Consider the following 18,442-nt stretch of genomic DNA (forward strand, 5'->3'; position numbering starts at 1 on the left):
TCTTTAAAAAAAATGAGGTGAGGAAAATAATAATTTCACACATCAGCCTACCTCACCTTTAAAAGAATAATATTTCCTTCAATTTGCAGCTATATATTTATAAATCTGTTTTCCAAAGCGTCCATCCTGTATTGTGCTCAGATCCCACAGTAATGGGCAAACTAGAATGGGAATTTGACACAAGTCTACATTCATATCTCCCCACACTTGAGGCTACCATCAAGATGCCTTCCCCAGAAGCAGAGTTGCTGCTAGAGTAGGGTAAATTAAATTACAGATGAAGGTTTACCGCATTAGTTTATGAAGGCTGACAAACTCAGGCTTCTGAGTTCCCATTCTTGATACACCTTCTCAATGCTTGCTTCTGTAGTAAATCCACCCGTTTGAGTTTCAGTTAATTTCAGCACCTGTTTTTCTCTCGCATTTAATTTTTTGTCAGCAAAACGCTTTCTTGCAAGAATAATTGCATTTCAATTCAAGACACCAGGTAAGTGTTTGCAGAATGAATCGCAGCACAACACGACTACTCATGTGACCAATTCCCTGGACTTCAAAGTACTCAAAGGAATGAAATTGCATAAGTGCTTAACTACTTGGCAGGACTGTAGATCACAATACTAAACACATCTGGATGTAAGCTAGTTACACAAATACCTCCCGCCACTGTGTGACAGGTTACTGGGAAAGATTGTCTGACCCAGTAAATGGCAATTCTTATGTTCTACGAAGACAAAACAGCAGATATCCAGCCACAATCATTTTCCCCATTACTGAATTTCTCAATTATGTCATGCTGAGAAAGACTCATTTAGGGGCAAAGGAAAGTATTGGACAGGTATTAAAAGTAATTTCAGAAGATGTAGATTATGCAAAATATTTTTTGTAACTACAGTCTAGAAATGAAAAGCAAGAGAGTCCTTTCAGGGCTTGCCTTCATTTCTGAAAATGTTTATGCAGAAGCAATGTGTAATTTTGTGAATAGAGAAGGGCTGCCTTTCTGATCCTTAAGACAAGTACAGCTCTGGGAGACAAAGGCACACAAATATCCTTGTTCACTACATGGTAACAGTGATGAATTTGAATGCTATTCTGTTGTCTGCCTCTCATATTCTGTATTTTGGAGCATATACTTACGTTTGTGTTTCAAATTTTCCGTTTAGTTTTTGCAGCTGAAGCTTCTTACAGCTGGGGTAAAGACTGGTTCATTCTGTGGTTTCCCCATCCTCCCATATGCTACAACAGCTTCCTAAGAAGCTGACATTGATATTATAAGCCTTAGACATTTACCTCCTTTTATTTAAAATTGCAGCAAACTCTAGACGTTTTCAAAAGTCATTTTTTATTGCAGCATTATCTACAGCTTTTTTCTCTCATTAACTACTCATTCAAAGCAAATCGTGCACACAATACACCTTAGTGATATAGAGCACAAAAAAGGTTAAATTGGAGTCTTGGATGTATATATAAATACTCATGTTCCTACATCTCTAGAAGAATCAACAAGTTTAAATGATGAGTTTATCATAATACTTTCAGTACAATTATTCCAATTCCATGCATCTTCGGTGCTTGCTATGAGAACTTGTTAAAAATAGTTTCATTTCAGAGGTGCAAAGCAAAAAATAATTGCAACAAGATTTGCAGAGATGGTCCCATTTTGGAACTAAAAGCCATTAGTCTACAAACTGCATTAAACTACTGTAGGTATCTCTTTTTCAGCAGTAAAAAATTTGCCCTGCAAAACACACACACACACACACAAAAAGAAAAGAAAAAATTAGTCATTTAGCAGTTTCCCTTATTAAGCAGACTTGGGATTTTCAGCAGTCTAAACATATCTAAAGTTAACTAACACGCTGGCTCATGCTGTACAAATTTCCATTTCTGCAGAAAATGTCAGTTTTTGTAGCCAATTCTTGACACACAAAGGGAAAATGTAAGTATAATTTCTTCTGTGAAGTGTAAGGTGAAATGTAAGGTACAATTACTTCTGTGAGAGGTTTTTTTGTGTGTGTAGACTGTACCATTGATATTTACCAGCAAAGATTCAGTAGGGCTCACCTGCTCTTACTATGGAAACCTAGAAATTGTCTATTTTCATTTATAAATATAAAGTATGTAACTTCTTTAACCTTAATAAAATAGTTTTCAGTTTATTAAATATTCCCTAGTTCTGGTTAACAGCCAGCCGCTGCCTTCTCAGAATGTGGATTTCTCTCACACCTGTGTTAAACGTTTGTGCCATTTCAGTTGTTTAAGTCTTGAAGCAATATGCAGTGGGAGAGAAAGCTAAGAGCAGTGTATGCAGGTTTAACAGATGTACTGCTGGGTTAGAAATCATATTTTGTAGAACACAGAAATGAACTACAAAGTGGTTTTAAAAGCAGTTATTTTTATCACCTGACATTACAGACATTCCATGTTAGTAGGCGTTAAAAACCGGATCCTGAAGATGCTAAGGACATCCCACTCCTACTGATTTCGGTAGGAACTGTAAGAACATTTCAGCATTTTCCAGACCATCTAAGTTCAGGTTCTGGGTTACTGAATCATTAACAAGTTCAAATCTTTCATGTGGACAAGTTAGTCCACCAAAAACGTTTCTGAATTCATTACATTGCATCCTACCCTGTTTTTAGCCTTTAAAATGCTCTGCTTTTAACTTAAAAAAGCATCACTGCAAGGGATACTATGTGTTGATCTTATTTAAGGGGAGCTTTACCTGAAGTAATTAGCCTCTAAAGAAGCTGATGATGTAGGAGCAGAAATTGTGCAGCGATTCCCAGCAATGTTCTCGTGCCAACTTCATTGCTTCAGTTTCATTTTCAGATGCCTGACTGTGCTGGGTTGGTTTTATAAGAAGCAGGGTAGATGGTCTAGGTTTCCCTGCTTTTTTGATAGAGCTCTTTCCTGCCTGCTTCAGAGAAGTTGATGATTTCTGGACCGACTTCCCCTGATTGTTGGTATCTGGTTGTTGGCTAGGATTCCGAGTTGGCTTCAAGCTGGAAGCTACTTGCTTCATGTGAGCATCTGTGGGAGCCTTTTGGCACATAGCAGGCTTCAGCACTGAGGTGGACAGGCAAGCATTTGGAAGTTTTCTAAGTTCAAGGGCAATCTGGTTCCAATAAGCCTTTGGATTGTTATTGAAAGCACGACAAACTGCAGGTTTGCCAATGTACTCACACCAATATGACTTGCCTTGGTTTCTGCATTCAATTCTGAGTTTAACTTCCTCATCACCAGTCACGGTCATTGTGCATGAATCTTTGGCTTTAGTCTGAAAACGGATTTCTTCAACATTGCTCCTTTTCTTTGGTCTCAGCTTCTGTCCTAATCCTCCTAGACAACCGATCATCATTAGGAGAAGAAAGGTAACAGTCTTCATGGTGAAGAGCTGATTAAGGTCCTTAAACAACGTAATCCAAAAAAGCAAAAGGAAAATATAACAGGCGGCTCACCATTTAAAGGTTTGGTGCACAAAGAAGTCTCTCTCTCAAGGTGGGCTGTATTTTTTAAAAATAAATCACCTTACTGTATGTGTATGCCCATAATTTATAGCTCAGGGGAGTGTCAAATAACCTACGAACTCTCAAGGTAACAAGACGCATCTTGCAGCTAAATACAGCATGATGGTTGTATAACCGAACCACGCATTCTTGCCCAATATGCACGTCACATTTGATTTTTAACAGATCTTTTCCATTTTCCAGCTGCCTTATAACTATTGCTGTGCCAGATCTTAGAGGACTGCACTGAAGTACTCAAAATAAGGCCAACCCAACTGAACCTTAGATAATGTTGTCCAGACAACTAGAAACTCAACCCACTTGGTTAAACTGGTGGGATTCTTGGGGTTTTGCACTTGTATGCACATGGTTTTTGAATTTCATTATGCCAGCAGTTCATACAAAAAGTACTGGGTGTAATGAATCCTTGGGAAGAATCAACTTCTTGTTGCTTCATTCAGGAAAGATTTTAGAACTAGGCAAGCATTAGCTAGGCAAGACCATCTTTTTTTCTTAAGAAGGTCTATATCATGGGATATTTTCTCATTGCCACCACATACACAGTTTTTTAAACTAACAATTAAGACAACATACAATAGCTAGCAGAACGTGATAGTATTCTGGAATAAGTGGTCCCCAGAGAAGGAAGTAACAGTCAGTCTTTGATATTTCCAAGCTATACATGCCCTTGAAATGATTCATTTAAGTATTTCTGTAACCGTTTTCCTTTTCACAGTGACTGCTGTAAGCACCTCAAAATGACATTCAAGAGGACTGAAATTTCTTAAGTGCAGTCATCCTAACTGAAGTCTGGAGAAACTGAAATCACCATTTTAAGTAGTAAATAAGGCAAACATCTCTGACACCTGAAAAGTCAAATTGTGCACAGCTGTACAATTGTGCACTGTACACATGCCTGCACTGATGTGCTTAGGAGAATAAGGGCCAAAGGCATTTCTACCTATTCATCTGTAGTAATAGATGCAATTCAAAACTCAAAGTCAGTGACACCGATTTCACTGGGTTTTGGATAAGCCCCTGAAAAATGTTCCAGCTCTTTAAAACATCGAAGAAAAGTTGAGCAATTGAATAAATCACACTAGAAGTTGAGTAAGTAGAAAGAAAAAGACAAACAAACACATGACTACTGATAGATAATGTGGAGTTTAAGGATTTTCACTACAGAACTCTGCCGAGTTCTCCCATCCCTCTCCTGCCATTTGCAATTCTTTCATCTTGGTTGAGCTGGCCCCGTCAGTCAAAGCTGATACTACAGCAGTTTATTATGAGGAACAAATTTACTTTCCATTAAATCCATTTTCACACATGATCTAATCGGATGCACATTCAAAGCCTGAAACAGACTCAAAATCAAACAAAATAGTATTTATGCATCAAAACACAGGTTAGTTAACCAAGTTTTTTTTTTTATTTCAATGTATTGGGAACATTTTCTCAAATTAAAAATAGAAACTTTAAAATCTACAGTCTGAACATAATATGTACACATATGCTACATATAATCAAGTAGAAATATTTCCATTTACGATCTAACAGTGAAAAATGTAGGAAGTTATTTCAGATAAAGACTGGTAGCACTGAAAACCTGGTTGCACTCTTCAGTTTTCATCTTATATATTCAATGGTTTTCAGGAATACCCCTAATTGAAACCATAATTAACCTTTCTGGAAATAAAACTAAGAATAAACATATTCAAGACATCTATTTATTTCATCTTCCTTTGCCCCTTGTGCTTTATATTTATAGTGTAGACATTTGCAGCCCTTTTAAATGAATTTATGCAGCCATCTCATCCAGCAACACAACTGTCATGCCTAAATTCAAGGCAATCCCCCAAACAGTAACAATGTAAATTAACTCCCCCAAAGTGTTTCTAAGTTTTATGTGGAAAGTTGCATTTGCAAATGAATTAGCAAAAATAACTCCTGGCTGTTAAACAATTTTCAGTGCCATCTCTTAGGAACTTGGGTTGTACAGGAGAAATGGAGCTTTCAAAAACAAAGATCAGCAACTTTTTGCTACTACTGGCTATGCTTGTGACCCAGAACCCTCCCACGGGCCACAAATCTATGCCCTCCCCCCACCCCGAGTGCCCAAGCCACCTGCACCTACCTTCACCACAGATTCAAGTGGCCAAGGGTGATGGAAAGGGTTAAAATTTGGCGGTGCTGTATTTGGAAAAGCAGAGTGGCCAGCAGACACCGCGGAAGGAACAGACAGAGCACAGCAGACTGTAGCATGTCTCCTCTAGGGCCCTGGCTACTGCAGAAGGAATAGATGGAACAAGGCAATGGTTGGACCCCCTCTGCTGCCCCAACTACAGTGTGCTGCCGATTCCCCTGGTTGCCCTGGGAAAGATCCAATCTCTTCAGGGGCCAGATCCAACTCCTGGGCTGTAGGTTTCCAACCCTTGTAAAAGAACCAGTTTCATGACATCCTACTCTATTTGAGTATTATTAAACTCCAGTCATCAGAGTGGGTTTTCCATATTGTGCAGTGCAAGCACACAAAGACAAACACAAACTTGTAGTTTTAAATGAGTTTCTCTGAAACTGCCTTCTTTTTTTCTATATTTCAAACATCACTACAGATGAAATTATTCAAGGAAAGGAGAAAATAATTCTTTGACTGATTTAATTTTTCAAAGACACAAAAGAGATATTGTGAGTTTCATATATTTAAAAGTTCAGTCAAAAGTGGTCATTCCAAGAGCACCAAATATCAACACTGATCATGCTGGTAAGTTCTTTTATGAAGTATATTATACAGTATTAAAAACTTAGCTAAATACTTGTAAGTTGTAAGAAAATGTATATACAAAAGTCTCTGTATATAAAATGTATTCTTTATGTAAACGTATTTAATACATTCCCAACAAAATAAGAGAAGATTTTGAGCAACCACAGTCAGACAGTTAACTTGAAGTAAAATCTATGCAAGTGAAATTAATATCTTTATCATGATTTGGTTTAGAAAGCCCAGTGTAAAAAAGTAAAAAAGAAACAAAATTACACTTTATTTTAAACTCTCAATGGTAGTGAGCAAGAAGTGGATGCCAAGTGCCCTGGTCATAAAATATTTTGTACAGTAGTTTATGGTATAACATTCAATAGTATTTGCTTGATTTACAGGACAAGCCGCATAAAGCGAGTGGCTCAGGGCTTGGAAGATGAATGCAGATCCCAATACAGTTTCAAGTGTCATGCTGTCCCACAGAAGTCTCTTGAGCATCACATTTAGGGGCTGAAAACAGAAATTCAAGAAAAAGTTGAAGTAATTTGTATGGAAGCTGAGATATGGATGAATTTAATGTAAAAGTTACATATGGATCAGCACAACTTTTACCTTGCAACGATCATGCTACTTAAAAAATATAAGCCTTTGCTGTTTTTTTCACATTTTAAGAGCACTTTTTTGAGAAAAAAATGCATGAATTTTTAAATAAATTAAAAAGCTCGTTACTTACCCCACAATGTTGCCAGTATCTGCTACCACTGTTCCACAGAGCTGTGAAAGAATAAAGGAATATCATTTTCCATTTCCAACAAAAGAATTAGAAATAATATGTTTATAAGTGGCAGTTTTCAGCACAATATGGTCACCAATCACACCTATCTCTGAAACATGTAGGTTGTCCAGAAATGACTCCCAAATTGTCTTCCTAGTTACTGGAGTACATTACAAAGAAAGGAAATAAGTTAGCTCTGCTCTAGCATTCACTTTTGTGATCTTGTTTGGGTTTTAAGATTTGTTCTGAGGATGTAGTTTGGGGAAGGAAATTCATCAACAGTCAATGCAACAAGAGCCCTAACTTTGATGAGGCTTGACTCTTTCCTGCTTAGCTCAGACAACTAATACCATATGCACTCCATGTCATTTGAATATATAAGTACTGCCTTGAAGAAACAAATCAGGAAAATGTAAAACATGCAATTATTTGTTCCCCTAGCACTACAGCTGCAAAAGTTAAAGGGTTTCTTATTACCAATCAGACCCTCCTATAACTTTAAAATATCATGGTTAAATTGGAAACAGTCTCATTCAAAGATGCTAAAGATGCTGGTAAAAGGATCTGTAGAATGAAGAAAAAAAGTAGGAATGTAAGAAAACATGAACAGATCAGAAAACAACTCTAGTATCCTGAGACCCTTGGCCCACAGAATACTGATCACATACCCAATTTAATCAACAGCTCTCAACCTATTTCAGATACCAAAATATAAGGTAGCAGAAATTTTGATTAAATTCTTGTATCAGTTATAGGTAATTAGAAGTAAGTCCACTGAATAAGGGAACTGAAGTAAAAATCTAGCTCTTAAGTCTTTCTTCACTTTGAAAGCAAAACTAGTCTGCTTTTATTTAACCAATGTCTTTTATGTCAATGATTTTAGGCCTCTCATTAACATAATACTGAATTATGAATAAGTCACTGAAGAGGACTTCTTTATTAAAAATTCTTTAAAAAAATATTTAAAGTACCACACAGGTAATATAGCATATAGCTCAAAATTATTGAAATCTATATTAAAAAAATTCAAAGATCAGAAAGTTACTTCTAAAGTCTGGATGATTATAAGTTATGGAAAATATCAAAAGCCTTCAATGTGAAAATTCTCTGATGTGCCAATGGGGCAGAGCTTTGAATCAAATACCTTGTAGATTAATTTAACGAGTCCCAAAGGCATACAGTGCAATATAGAGCATGCCACAATACTGACTATAACACCACTAATAATATTATTGTATAAAACACTTCTTCCAAAAGGGAACAGAGGAAAAAGATCTGGGCAATGAAAAGATTCATATAAAATAACTTCAATTTGACTCTTATAGCCATGAGGGCTGCCAAAACATACCTCAGTTTCCATCAATATTGAGTACCTCAGACATAACTCAGAGCAGCAATAAATCATTCCAAAATACTCGTCCTCTATTTTTTGTTACATATTAAAAAGTTTGATGCTTGCCATTCTGAATTGTTCGTGTACTGCCTCTCAACTGAGGGCTTTAGAAATACTTTACAAGGCTCAATTAACGAAGTTTCACAACACCATGTTTTATAGAGACAAGGAACTTGGAGCTAAGAGAGGCTAACTGAATTGCAAGATTTTGCAGCAAGCAAGCAAGCCTCATAAAAAGAACCCTGACTGCCTGTCTCCCAAACCTGTGACTTGACTATTCAACCCTGTAAGCTTAAGAGACTTTTGATCATGCAGGAACATCCATCTTCTCTCCACACACTTCCACATACCCTGCACCATCTGGTGCCTACATACGGCAAAATCTCCTTTCTTCACCTGTTAATAGAGCCATACCATAGTCCTAGATACTCATGCCAGAAGGACCAATGAATGATTAAACATACCTTTATTGAATGCTTAGCTACTTACTGCTGTTACAAAAATAAGATTTTTTCTTGTATTCCTTCTTTCTATTATCTAGTATGCATATTTGATGCATTCTCATTTTTAAAAAAAGGGAAGGGATAGTCTGCCCAGAGACACTGCAAGCTTTATCCCCCACTGAGCTGGGGGAAGGTGGAGGCAGGAGAGGAAGGGTGCAGGGAGCAAGTGGGGTCTTACTTGCTTGGGCTCTCCTCACTTGAATAAAAGCAGCAACAGTAGCAGCTGTAAAAGCATGGGCTGAGCTACAATGGTGGAGGGGCAGGCAGCAGCTCCAGGGCCTCTCTTGGTGTCCCGATTGCCACCCCCACCCTTGAGGGAAGGATTTGCCCTCTCATGGCAAAGCCTCCTAGGCAGAAAGGGGCACTGTTTCACTCCCCGCTCCTCCACCAGATACACTTCTGGACATGGCACTGTTCCTGCCTGACTCCTTATGGCTGGGTTGCGCAGGGCTCTGCGTGCAGTGGAAACACCCCTGGGTTGAGGGGGTCATACCAACACCCCCTCCCAAGTCAGAGCCCAGGGCTGATGCTCTTCTTGCCCTGCCCTAGTTAAGCTACTGCATCTGCTCATGCCCCAGATTACACTATATATGCCTTTTTGAATATATACACTATTACTCGCCCTACCGATCTTCATGTAAACATGTAAAACCCAAGTAAATTCAGCATGCACCCCACAGCCTTTCATTTGCTATACATAGCACTTCAGTAGGTTTACAAATTTAGGAATACTAATTCAGAGAATTTTTTAAAAATTATCTGGCTTCTAAATTTAAAGCTTATAAAAATCGTTATTAAATTACTGAAGCCTATCACACTGTCTACTGCTATGTAAGGCATAGTAGAAAACATTTAAACATACAGCACTTGGTACAGTGAGTAACCATGCAAAAAGAAAATAGAAAATTATTTACTTTAAAACATGCAGAAAATTGGAAAGCTGATTAATACAGTACACTAAGCAGACGTGTGAAGGCATGCAGTTTCAGACTTGGTTTACCTTGTCATAACAGGATTGTGTATACCATATAAATGCTCTTTATGATAACCATTATTACCATTTTCCATACTGTAACAAAATAAATACACCAAGAAAGACCATGTTAAGCATAAGATGCAGTATGTACAACATGGCTAGAAAGGCATGTAAATGGATGATGATATCATATGTTAAGGTTAGTTGTATCTGTACAAGAGAAGGTAATCTTTGCAACATTCAGAGTCACTTGAATGATACAACAACAATTTACAAAATATCCTTTATTTTAGCATGCTCCAAATTTAATTATTCATGGAGATATTTATGTTCAGTTGTATGTTTTAATGAAACCCAAAGATGTTACTTCTTAAAGTAAGGAATTACATTTTTAATATAAAACCTCCCGCCTTAGTAAAATAATTTTAACAAATACCAGTAAAAATGTCTTACTTTTTCATGGGTATAGTTTCAACACTAAAAAATATAAAAAAGGAAAAGCAATTAACTTATCACTAGTATATAAACATTTGTTGTATTAGGCTACATGCCCTGCTTGAGCTAGTTGTGTGTGAATGTAAAGTGTAAATTGACCAATGTGAAATAAGAAAAATGCAGTGCAGAGTCTTGCTGAACAATGAGTAAAATAAAGTAGGAAAAATAGTGAAAATGAGTGAAAATAAGTAAAAACAGTTATCATAAAGTAAAATGCCAAGTCCCTGAGACAGAGGAACTGCAATTGAAAAAACGAAAGACTAGTTAGGGATACCTAGGATATAAAGCAAAAGGAAGCAAAGAATTAGCACAGGTAACTACAAAGCAGGCACCGTTTCCCCTGATGTTATAGCCTTGCACAGATAGCCATTTACATTTTGGAAACTTTTAAAATAAGGATTGCACAAAACTCTTAAGTCCTGAACCTGAAATATGACATCTGCCCCCATCCCAGTGCAAAGTCCCACTGAACAAGGTCCACATAGGCTAAACACATTGGTATAACAGGGCCCAAATTTGTATTCTCTGAAACGAACATAAAACATTCATTTTGACTGCAATGAAGGTTTATACAAGGCACCATCTACACCATGCAGAAGACTACATGGTACAGAAAAGTATTCATATAATTTTTGTAGCCTTTTTAAGATTATATACTTACTCATCATACACATCCTCTGTATCCATTCTACGATAGTATTTGGATAGTTTTACAGCAAAAATTATGGCAGGAATTAAAAATATTGAACAGCCTCCCAAACCAAACCAGAAGGTATTCTGGAATAAAGGAAAAACAAAACCCAGAAAAGTTACATTAAAGAAAACAGTGCATCATGGAGCACTTTAAATCTCTGCTACTTCTTCTCACATACTGTCTTAAAATTGACCCTTAGGAGTCTTGAATTTTGGATTAGTCTTATATTGTAGCACTCTAACAACATTGCTATCCTTGATACTACTTGATTGTTAACCATGTGGGTTGCAAAATCATGCAGGAGAAACTACTGGCAAGATTCGGTGCACTGAAGGGCCCTTCTTCATACAGAGAGAGACTGCTATGAAATATCACACCTTAAGAAAAGTAAATAAACTGCAGTATCACCTGAATCTGCATAAACTAATTCCACAAACCATAAAAATATCCCCCATGCCAAAGTAAACTAAAGTGTGAGCACCATCACCACCTAGTTGCACCCAGGCAGTACTCAAGGCAGACATCCAAATCTACTCAGCCATAATGCTTCCAAGACTCAGCTCAGCCAACCAACACCAAGCCAGAAGGTCCTTGAGTCCCTAGAGAGAAATCTGCTGCTAGCCATGTTTTTTCCTATCTATATGTTTTATAAGAGTAACCTTATTCACATTTTCTGTGGTGAGCTGAGTTTTCAGCACCTGAGAGAGTATCTGATTTGAGAGCTGCAGTTCATATTTGTGTGAAGAATTGAATTAGCGCACAGATTAGCTGAGTTAGCTCCAGTTGTTAAAAGGATATTTCATACTTCATTCACATGAGTTGGAGGCACTTGGACAGTTTGAGTTCTATGTGGGCCTAGCTAGATTCCTTCAGCAAGAAAAAAATGTGGTACATCCAGAATTAACTGAAAAAAAGACATAATGCAGGATAAGAAGGGGAGAGGCTCTAAAATTTAAATCCAGCGCTCAGTGATTATAACTTGACCTCAGAAGATTTCAGGGTTCAGATGCTTTTAACTTTTTTTTATAAAATAAGATGTGGTTCTTGTGTTAGTACTGATTATCACTTGATTGAAATTAAGGATAAATAAAAGCTAGGAGATAGCTTACAAGTGTGTGGTTTTAAGTCTTACTTTTAAGTACACACAGCCAGCTTTTTAGGCTTGTCAGAGTGAGAAAAGCCAATAGTGTTCTTATCATACCACAAGTCATAACTAAAGTCTCTACTATGCATTAATGATCTGAGATTTGTTTTCCCTAGAAGCCAAATGAAAAACTTCATTTTCCTCATTCACATTTTCTAGATTCCAGCAAAGATGTTTGAGAAAGGTTCTTTTCAATACTTATGTTCTTCTTATATTCTCAGATTAAAAGATGGATCCAAAATGACACTTCAGACCTTAAATCCCTTTACATTTTATGAACGTTCAAGTACTAAATATAAATCGCCCTTAAAATTTGAAATCAGAGTCAGATCCCAAAACCAAAATTTGCCTATTTAATTTGATAATCAGGAATTTCACGTGAACATCTGATTTTACAAGATATTCTTGCAGTATGTGCCATAGGAATATAGTGAAACTCCAGCCTCAGTCTGACTTCAGACTGGGTTTCAAACCCTAAATAATAATCATGTCCAGAATGGAATATTGCCTTCTGTAATAAATTTGGTATTTCCCCCATCACATTTTAGAAATGGCACTGTCAAAAAAAATTAAGTGCAGAGACCTGTTTTCACAGTTCAGTGGCAACACAATTAGGAATTCCCAGTTTTAAGCTCTAATTCTGAGAAAAATGGGAAATATTTTCTTACCACAGAATCAGTTACATAGCTACATAAAAAAATATCTACTGCAGTATCTATCACATTGGCAATTGGCTTGCATGCAGCCACATCCATGGTTACCTAAAAGAGATTAAAATATTGTTCAAGGCATTTTTTAAACAGAAGCTGCACTACCTGATAAAGGCTTTTAATCAAACTACGGTATTAACCAAACTGTTGCTCTTATTCCATCCTTAAATAGCTTCCATGGATATATTCTATTAATTAGGCCAGGGGTAGGCAATTATTTGGGCTGGAGGGCCACATAAGGAATTTTGGTGAGCTGTTGAGGGCCCAGGGTGGGGATGATGCTGTCTCGACCTCGGTACCCCGGGTTTACGCTGCCTGGCCCAGCATGCTGGGGTGGGGGGTGAGAGAATGAGCACCAGAGAGATGCCAGTTGATCCTATCCGGCCCCATGCCTCACAAACCCAGCGCTGGGGGTGCTGGATGGTGGGGGGGGGGAAATCTGTGGAGTCTGTGGAGACCAGCCCAGGACCCCAGGGCTCAGCTAGGCAGATGGGATGGGGCTCCTGGTAGGTGGGGAGTGGTGTCCAGGAGCAGGATGGGTGGTTGGAGCTGGGATTGTGGGATGGTGACAGCATGGGCCAGGGCCTGGGGCAGAGCCACGATCCGCTCCTTGTACATCTCTGCAATGGGCCCCAGTTCCCTGCCTTGTAGTTCCCTGCAGAACCGGTGCCTGTCACAGGGACATGCAGGGAGTAGATCTCCAGCCCCAGCCCTGCCCCAGATGCCGCTACCTACTTGCCAATGGCCCCATCTCATTTGCCTGGCTGAGCATGCCCCGCCCAGCCCACCTGCCCACTCTGTCCAGCACCAAGTTTGGCAGTGGAGACACTGGCAGCAGCAGCCACAAGTGTGAGGGCAGAGCGAACTGCTACTGGGAAGTTGAATCCAGCTGCTGTGCTGCCCCTGCCCCACCACCTGGTCCTGTGGACTATAGCTCCTGGAGCACCCGAGACATGCAGATAAGGTGGGCTGCACTCCACTCTAGGCAGTAGCTCTGTGCCCAGAGATGGTGGGACAACATGTGCTACAGCCCAGGTTGCCCCCCGGGCTTGGGCCAGGTGGGGCAGGGCCAAAGGACCCACCAGGGCCAGATAGAATCACATGGCAGGCTAGGTCCAGCCCATGGGCCATATTTTTCCCATCCCTGAACTAAGCACAAATTATGCCTTGTTGATTTGGCTTTCTTTTTTCAAGATAATGATGAGCACAAATCTTAACACAAGGGCAGCCTCAGCAGAACAGATTGCAAAGGGGACTTTTCCTATCTGCTCCCATAAAAACTCTCATGTAATTCAATTTGTCCACATTTATACACCAGAAAAGCTGATGATTTTCATACTGCTATAAACACAGCAACATTATTTAGTAGGGCTGTGGGAAATTTTACCGGGTGTTTCATTTTGAAGTTGTTTTGATGTGTTTCGAGCTCGAAACAGCAAAATCAAAAAGAAATAAAAGGCTTCAGAACAGTTTGGAAATGAAATGAGGGCACTCAAAACATTTCAAGTTTCGAAGCTGGGTTTGCCTGGCTTCAGCGCCAGTCTCAGCTGGCAGTGGCAGTCTGCTGTCATCCTGCACACAGATCCGGGGGCCAGTGCCCCCAGGGAGAAGTTTGGCACAGCCCCGCAGCCCTCCTGGGGGGTGTGGGCTCCTGGATCTGCGCACACAACAGGAGGCTACTGCTGCCACCTGGGACCGGCACTGGGTGCAGCCCACACCCAGCGCTGGGAAGACTGTGGCCGTCGCTGGCCCTAGGCAACAGCAGCAGCCTCCTGTCATCCTGCACACAGATCTGGGGGCCCGCACCCCCAGGAGGGCTGCGCCAGACTCCTCCCGGATCTGCGTGCAGGATGATAGGAGGCTACCGCTGCTGGCACGTGATACGAGTTTTCCTTTCAACTGTTTGAGGTGAAGTTTCCCAGAAACCTCTGCACCTATCTCCTTAAAACTTGGAAGGCTTCATGCCCTCAGAAGGGGCTACCATTCCTACAATTTTCATCTGAATTAGGCAAAGAATGACAAAGTTTTAGGCATTTTCACGATTCCCCATTATAGTCTATGGGTAAAAAGTCGAAATGCATTGAAACAGCGAAACAGTTTCTACAAAATGAAATGGAACAGTGCTTTGAAACGAAACAATGAAACGAAACACTGTCCCTTTAAAACGGAAGTCAAAACGAAATGGTGCTGTTTTGCACAGCCCTATTATTTAGAAGAAACCCACTCTAAATAGATTACACTTTTTTTTGCTATACTAGGCATGTAGAATTTATTAAACAAAATGTAAAACAATTTCAGAATAAGTTATCCTTTTTATTTATTATCTTTACAAACTTAACTATACTTTACATTTTTCCCCCTCTCAATGGAGTAAATGCATCTTACCGACTCTTTGACCCAGTTAACATATTGCTCGAAGTAGCCTATAATCATATCCATGTACTTTTTAGTCTCCTTAAAAAAAGAAAGTAAAATAAATAAATATTAACACCTGAGGCGCTATAAACCCAATAAGCTAATTAAAACCAAAGACAGTTTACCTGGACGATAACTAACGAAGCATTGTTGTTTATGAGGAGCTGAGCAGCATTAACAGCATTAATCACATTTTTTACTTTTTCCTGAAAAAGAAAGTATGCAAGTTAAGCCCCTTCCAGAGCTACTATAATGGCAATACTAGTATTGTATTTCCCACCATTTTTCTAAGTAAAAAAATACCACTGTCTTGATAAAGATGCTAAAAAATATAAAGACAATAGTGACTCTTCATATAGCAAGTGCAGTGTTCTGGCATTGCTGGAATGTAAGGACTCACTCCATATCAACAGACCCATCACCAGTATCAGAGGCAGGCATCTCAACTGTTATAAACTGTAACTTCTCCCGTTCTCCTTTTTTATACCTATGCATGCTTCTAGACCAGGGGGGCAATTATTTTTGGTGGAGGGCCACTTACTGAGTTTTAGCAAGCCATCAAGGGCTGTGTGACAGGCAGCCAGGGGCAGATTAATATTAATTTTCTAAATTTTTTAGGGGCCCTGTGGGCCAGTTAAAATGTCCTGGTAGGTTGCATCCAGCCCGCGGGGTACATTTTGCCCACCCCTGCTCTAGACTTAATTGCTTCTTCCTAGGGGTAGATTTTTTTTGTTGTCCTTGACAGCCAGATGCAGTAAGAAATGGATCCCACATCAGCACAGATAAAAAAGTGAGACTTTATTTATTTTTAAAAAATTAAAATGAACTTTTTTGATGGCAGCAGCATTTGTATATCCCAACCTACAACTCAAAAGAATAGGGAAGGGAAAGGACAGGGTCATGTACTATCATAGCTGTAGATTACCATATAGAAGTTTATTCTCTTAAAATATATAATCCAAAATATAAAACATAAGAACTGCCCTTACGGGTCAGACCACAGGTCTATCTTGCCCAGTGTCACACAGTGGACGACTGCGTTTAGGAAATTCGGATTCAGAGGTTGCACCCCTAACTCCCATGTTCAATAACTACAGGTACACCTTTCCTCCAGGAATCTGTCCAATCCCTTTTGGAATCTGGTAAACTGTCAGCTTCTACAACATCTTGCGGCAATGAGTTCTACACTTTAATTACATGTGGTGTGAAAAAGAACTTCATTTTGTTAATAATTGTTACACGTGGTGGACGTGATCTACTTAGACTTCAGTAAAGCCTTCGATTTGGTTTCCCATGGGATTTGCTCAAACAAACTCGAGGATGCTGGACTTGGCCAGTCCTCAGTGAGGTGGGTGGACAATTGGCCGCTCCTATCGGGTGGTAATTGATGGGTTGGCCTCATCCTGGAAGGCCGTCTCCAGTGGTGTCTCCCAGGGATCTATGCTTAGACCCGTGCTCTTTAATATATTCATCAATGATCTGGATGAGGGGGTGGAAAGCTCAATTATTATATTCACAGATGATACCAAGCTGTGGGGAAACACAGGCATGCTGGAGGATAGCGCCAGGATCCAGGAAGATCTCAACAGGCTGGACTTCTGGGCAAAGCAGTATCAGATGAGATTTAACATGGATAAGTGCAAAGTCCTTCACTTGGGTATGAAGAACCTTCACCACAACTACACAATGGGTGGTGGCCCACTGGCTGGCACAGAATCCAAGTGAGACCTAGGGGTTACGACTGACCAGAAAACGAATGAGCCAGCAGTGCGATGAGGTCACTAGGAAAGCAAACAGAGCTCTGGCATGCCTTAGCCGACGCGTGTCCAGTAGATCCAGGGAGATGCTTCTCCCTCTCTATTTGGCACTGGTGAGGCCTCAGCTGGAGTACTGTGTCCAGTTCTGGGCACCACACTTCAAGAGGGACATGGGTAAGCTTGAGAGGGTACAAAGTAGGGCCCTATGAGGAAAGGGACCTGTTCAGCCTGAGTAAGAGAAGGCTGAGGTGACCTGAGGGCCGCCTACAAGTACATCAGGGGAGAACACAAATATCTGGGGGAGCAACTCTTCAGGAGGGCACCTCAAGGGAGGACAAGGACAAACGGTCGTAAGCTTATAGAAGGCAAATTCAAGCTAGACATAAGGAAGAACTTTTTCTCCGTAAGGGTTGCTAGAATCATACTCCCACCAGAGGTGGTGCAGTCACCATCATTGGAGGTGTTCAAGAAGAGGCTGGATAGGCACCTTGCTGAGCTTGTCTAAGCCCAATAACTTCCTGTCCACAGCAGGGGAAAGGACTTGATGATCCTACTGGTCCTTTCTAGTTCTACAATTCTATGATTTTAAATTTACCACCTAATCAGTTCATTCTGTGACTCCTAGTTCTTGTATTATGAGAGAGAGTAAATAATCAATCCCTATTTAATTTCTCTTCACCGTTTAGTATTTTGTAAACCTGTATAATGTACCCCCCTCAAGTATCTCTTCTCCAAACTGAATATGAAAATGTTTAAAAGATCATTTTTCATTTTGAAAATAAAAATCCCAAATTACTTCCTAATGAAACACAAATGATAATGTTCACACAGACCTATTCAAATAACCTGCTCAGTTTTCACTTCTTCCCAACAATCATATTCTTACCAACCCCTTACACATTAAGGCCTCTTACCTGCTTGTGTCTGTTCAGGGCACAATAGTTCTGAAATGATTTCACAGGGCTAAAAATTAGTTCTGGCAGGAACTGGAGCAGATATGGGCTAAACAGGCTCATATAACCATGAGTACTGCTGGGCTGCAGTTAGACTGCTGCACTGCAGCTGGACTATTTCTGCAGGAACCAAGACAAGCTGATGGTGATCACTACCCTGCAGCTGATCCTTAAGACTGATGGAGCATGAAGAAAGCTGCTCTCATGGCAGGCAAGCATTAACTTCTATTAAGGGAGGAAGTATGTGGGCGGCCATAGGGAAAGCCCTTGTGCAGTTCAAACCTCCTGAAGTTTAGCTGATGCTGTGGAAGTCAGACAGGGTGCTGACAGACAGAAAGGCACCCCCCCCCCCCCCCCCCCCCCCAG

At 39.9% G+C, this 18,442-nt stretch overlaps 2 protein-coding genes across 17 annotated transcripts in view; both read right to left on the reverse strand.

Annotated features, from left to right (window-relative positions):
* Positions 1 to 1,660: 1,660 nt before the first annotated feature.
* On the reverse strand, positions 1,661 to 3,385 carry FGFBP2 (fibroblast growth factor binding protein 2). The gene is made up of 2 exons (XM_006029944.1): positions 2,723 to 3,385; positions 1,661 to 1,735 (listed from the first exon to the last, which is right to left on the reverse strand). The coding sequence occupies exon 1, from the start codon at positions 3,383 to 3,385 to the stop codon at positions 2,732 to 2,734; it is 654 nt and encodes a 217-aa protein (XP_006030006.1). The 3' UTR covers positions 1,661 to 1,735; positions 2,723 to 2,731.
* A 1,543-nt stretch (positions 3,386 to 4,928) lies between these two features.
* PROM1 (prominin 1) overlaps positions 4,929 to 18,442 on the reverse strand; it is a 121,375-nt gene continuing 107,861 nt past the window's right edge. For 10 of the 16 annotated variants that reach the window (XM_025211443.1, XM_025211442.1, XM_006029946.2 and 7 more), the window contains 8 exons: positions 15,492 to 15,572; positions 15,337 to 15,405; positions 12,910 to 13,002; positions 11,065 to 11,180; positions 10,362 to 10,385; positions 9,933 to 10,001; positions 6,995 to 7,035; positions 4,929 to 6,771 (listed from right to left, as the gene is read on the reverse strand). In XM_025211443.1, coding sequence (XP_025067228.1) covers positions 7,017 to 7,035; positions 9,933 to 10,001; positions 10,362 to 10,385; positions 11,065 to 11,180; positions 12,910 to 13,002; positions 15,337 to 15,405; positions 15,492 to 15,572 — 471 coding nt within the window. In that variant the 3' untranslated portion in view covers positions 4,929 to 6,771; positions 6,995 to 7,016. The other 6 variants (XM_006029950.2, XM_006029949.2, XM_025211450.1 and 3 more) reach the window with 4 other exon arrangements.

The sequence above is a fragment of the Alligator sinensis genome, unplaced genomic scaffold, assembly GCF_000455745.1.
Source record: "Alligator sinensis unplaced genomic scaffold, ASM45574v1 scaffold466_1, whole genome shotgun sequence".
In the NCBI taxonomy this organism is placed as follows: domain Eukaryota; kingdom Metazoa; phylum Chordata; order Crocodylia; family Alligatoridae; genus Alligator; species Alligator sinensis.

Excerpts from the sequence above, each read along its gene's own strand:
- FGFBP2 (XM_006029944.1), bottom strand. The coding sequence starts at position 3,385 with ATGAAGACTGTTACCTTTCTTCTCCTAATGATGATCGGTTGTCTAGGA.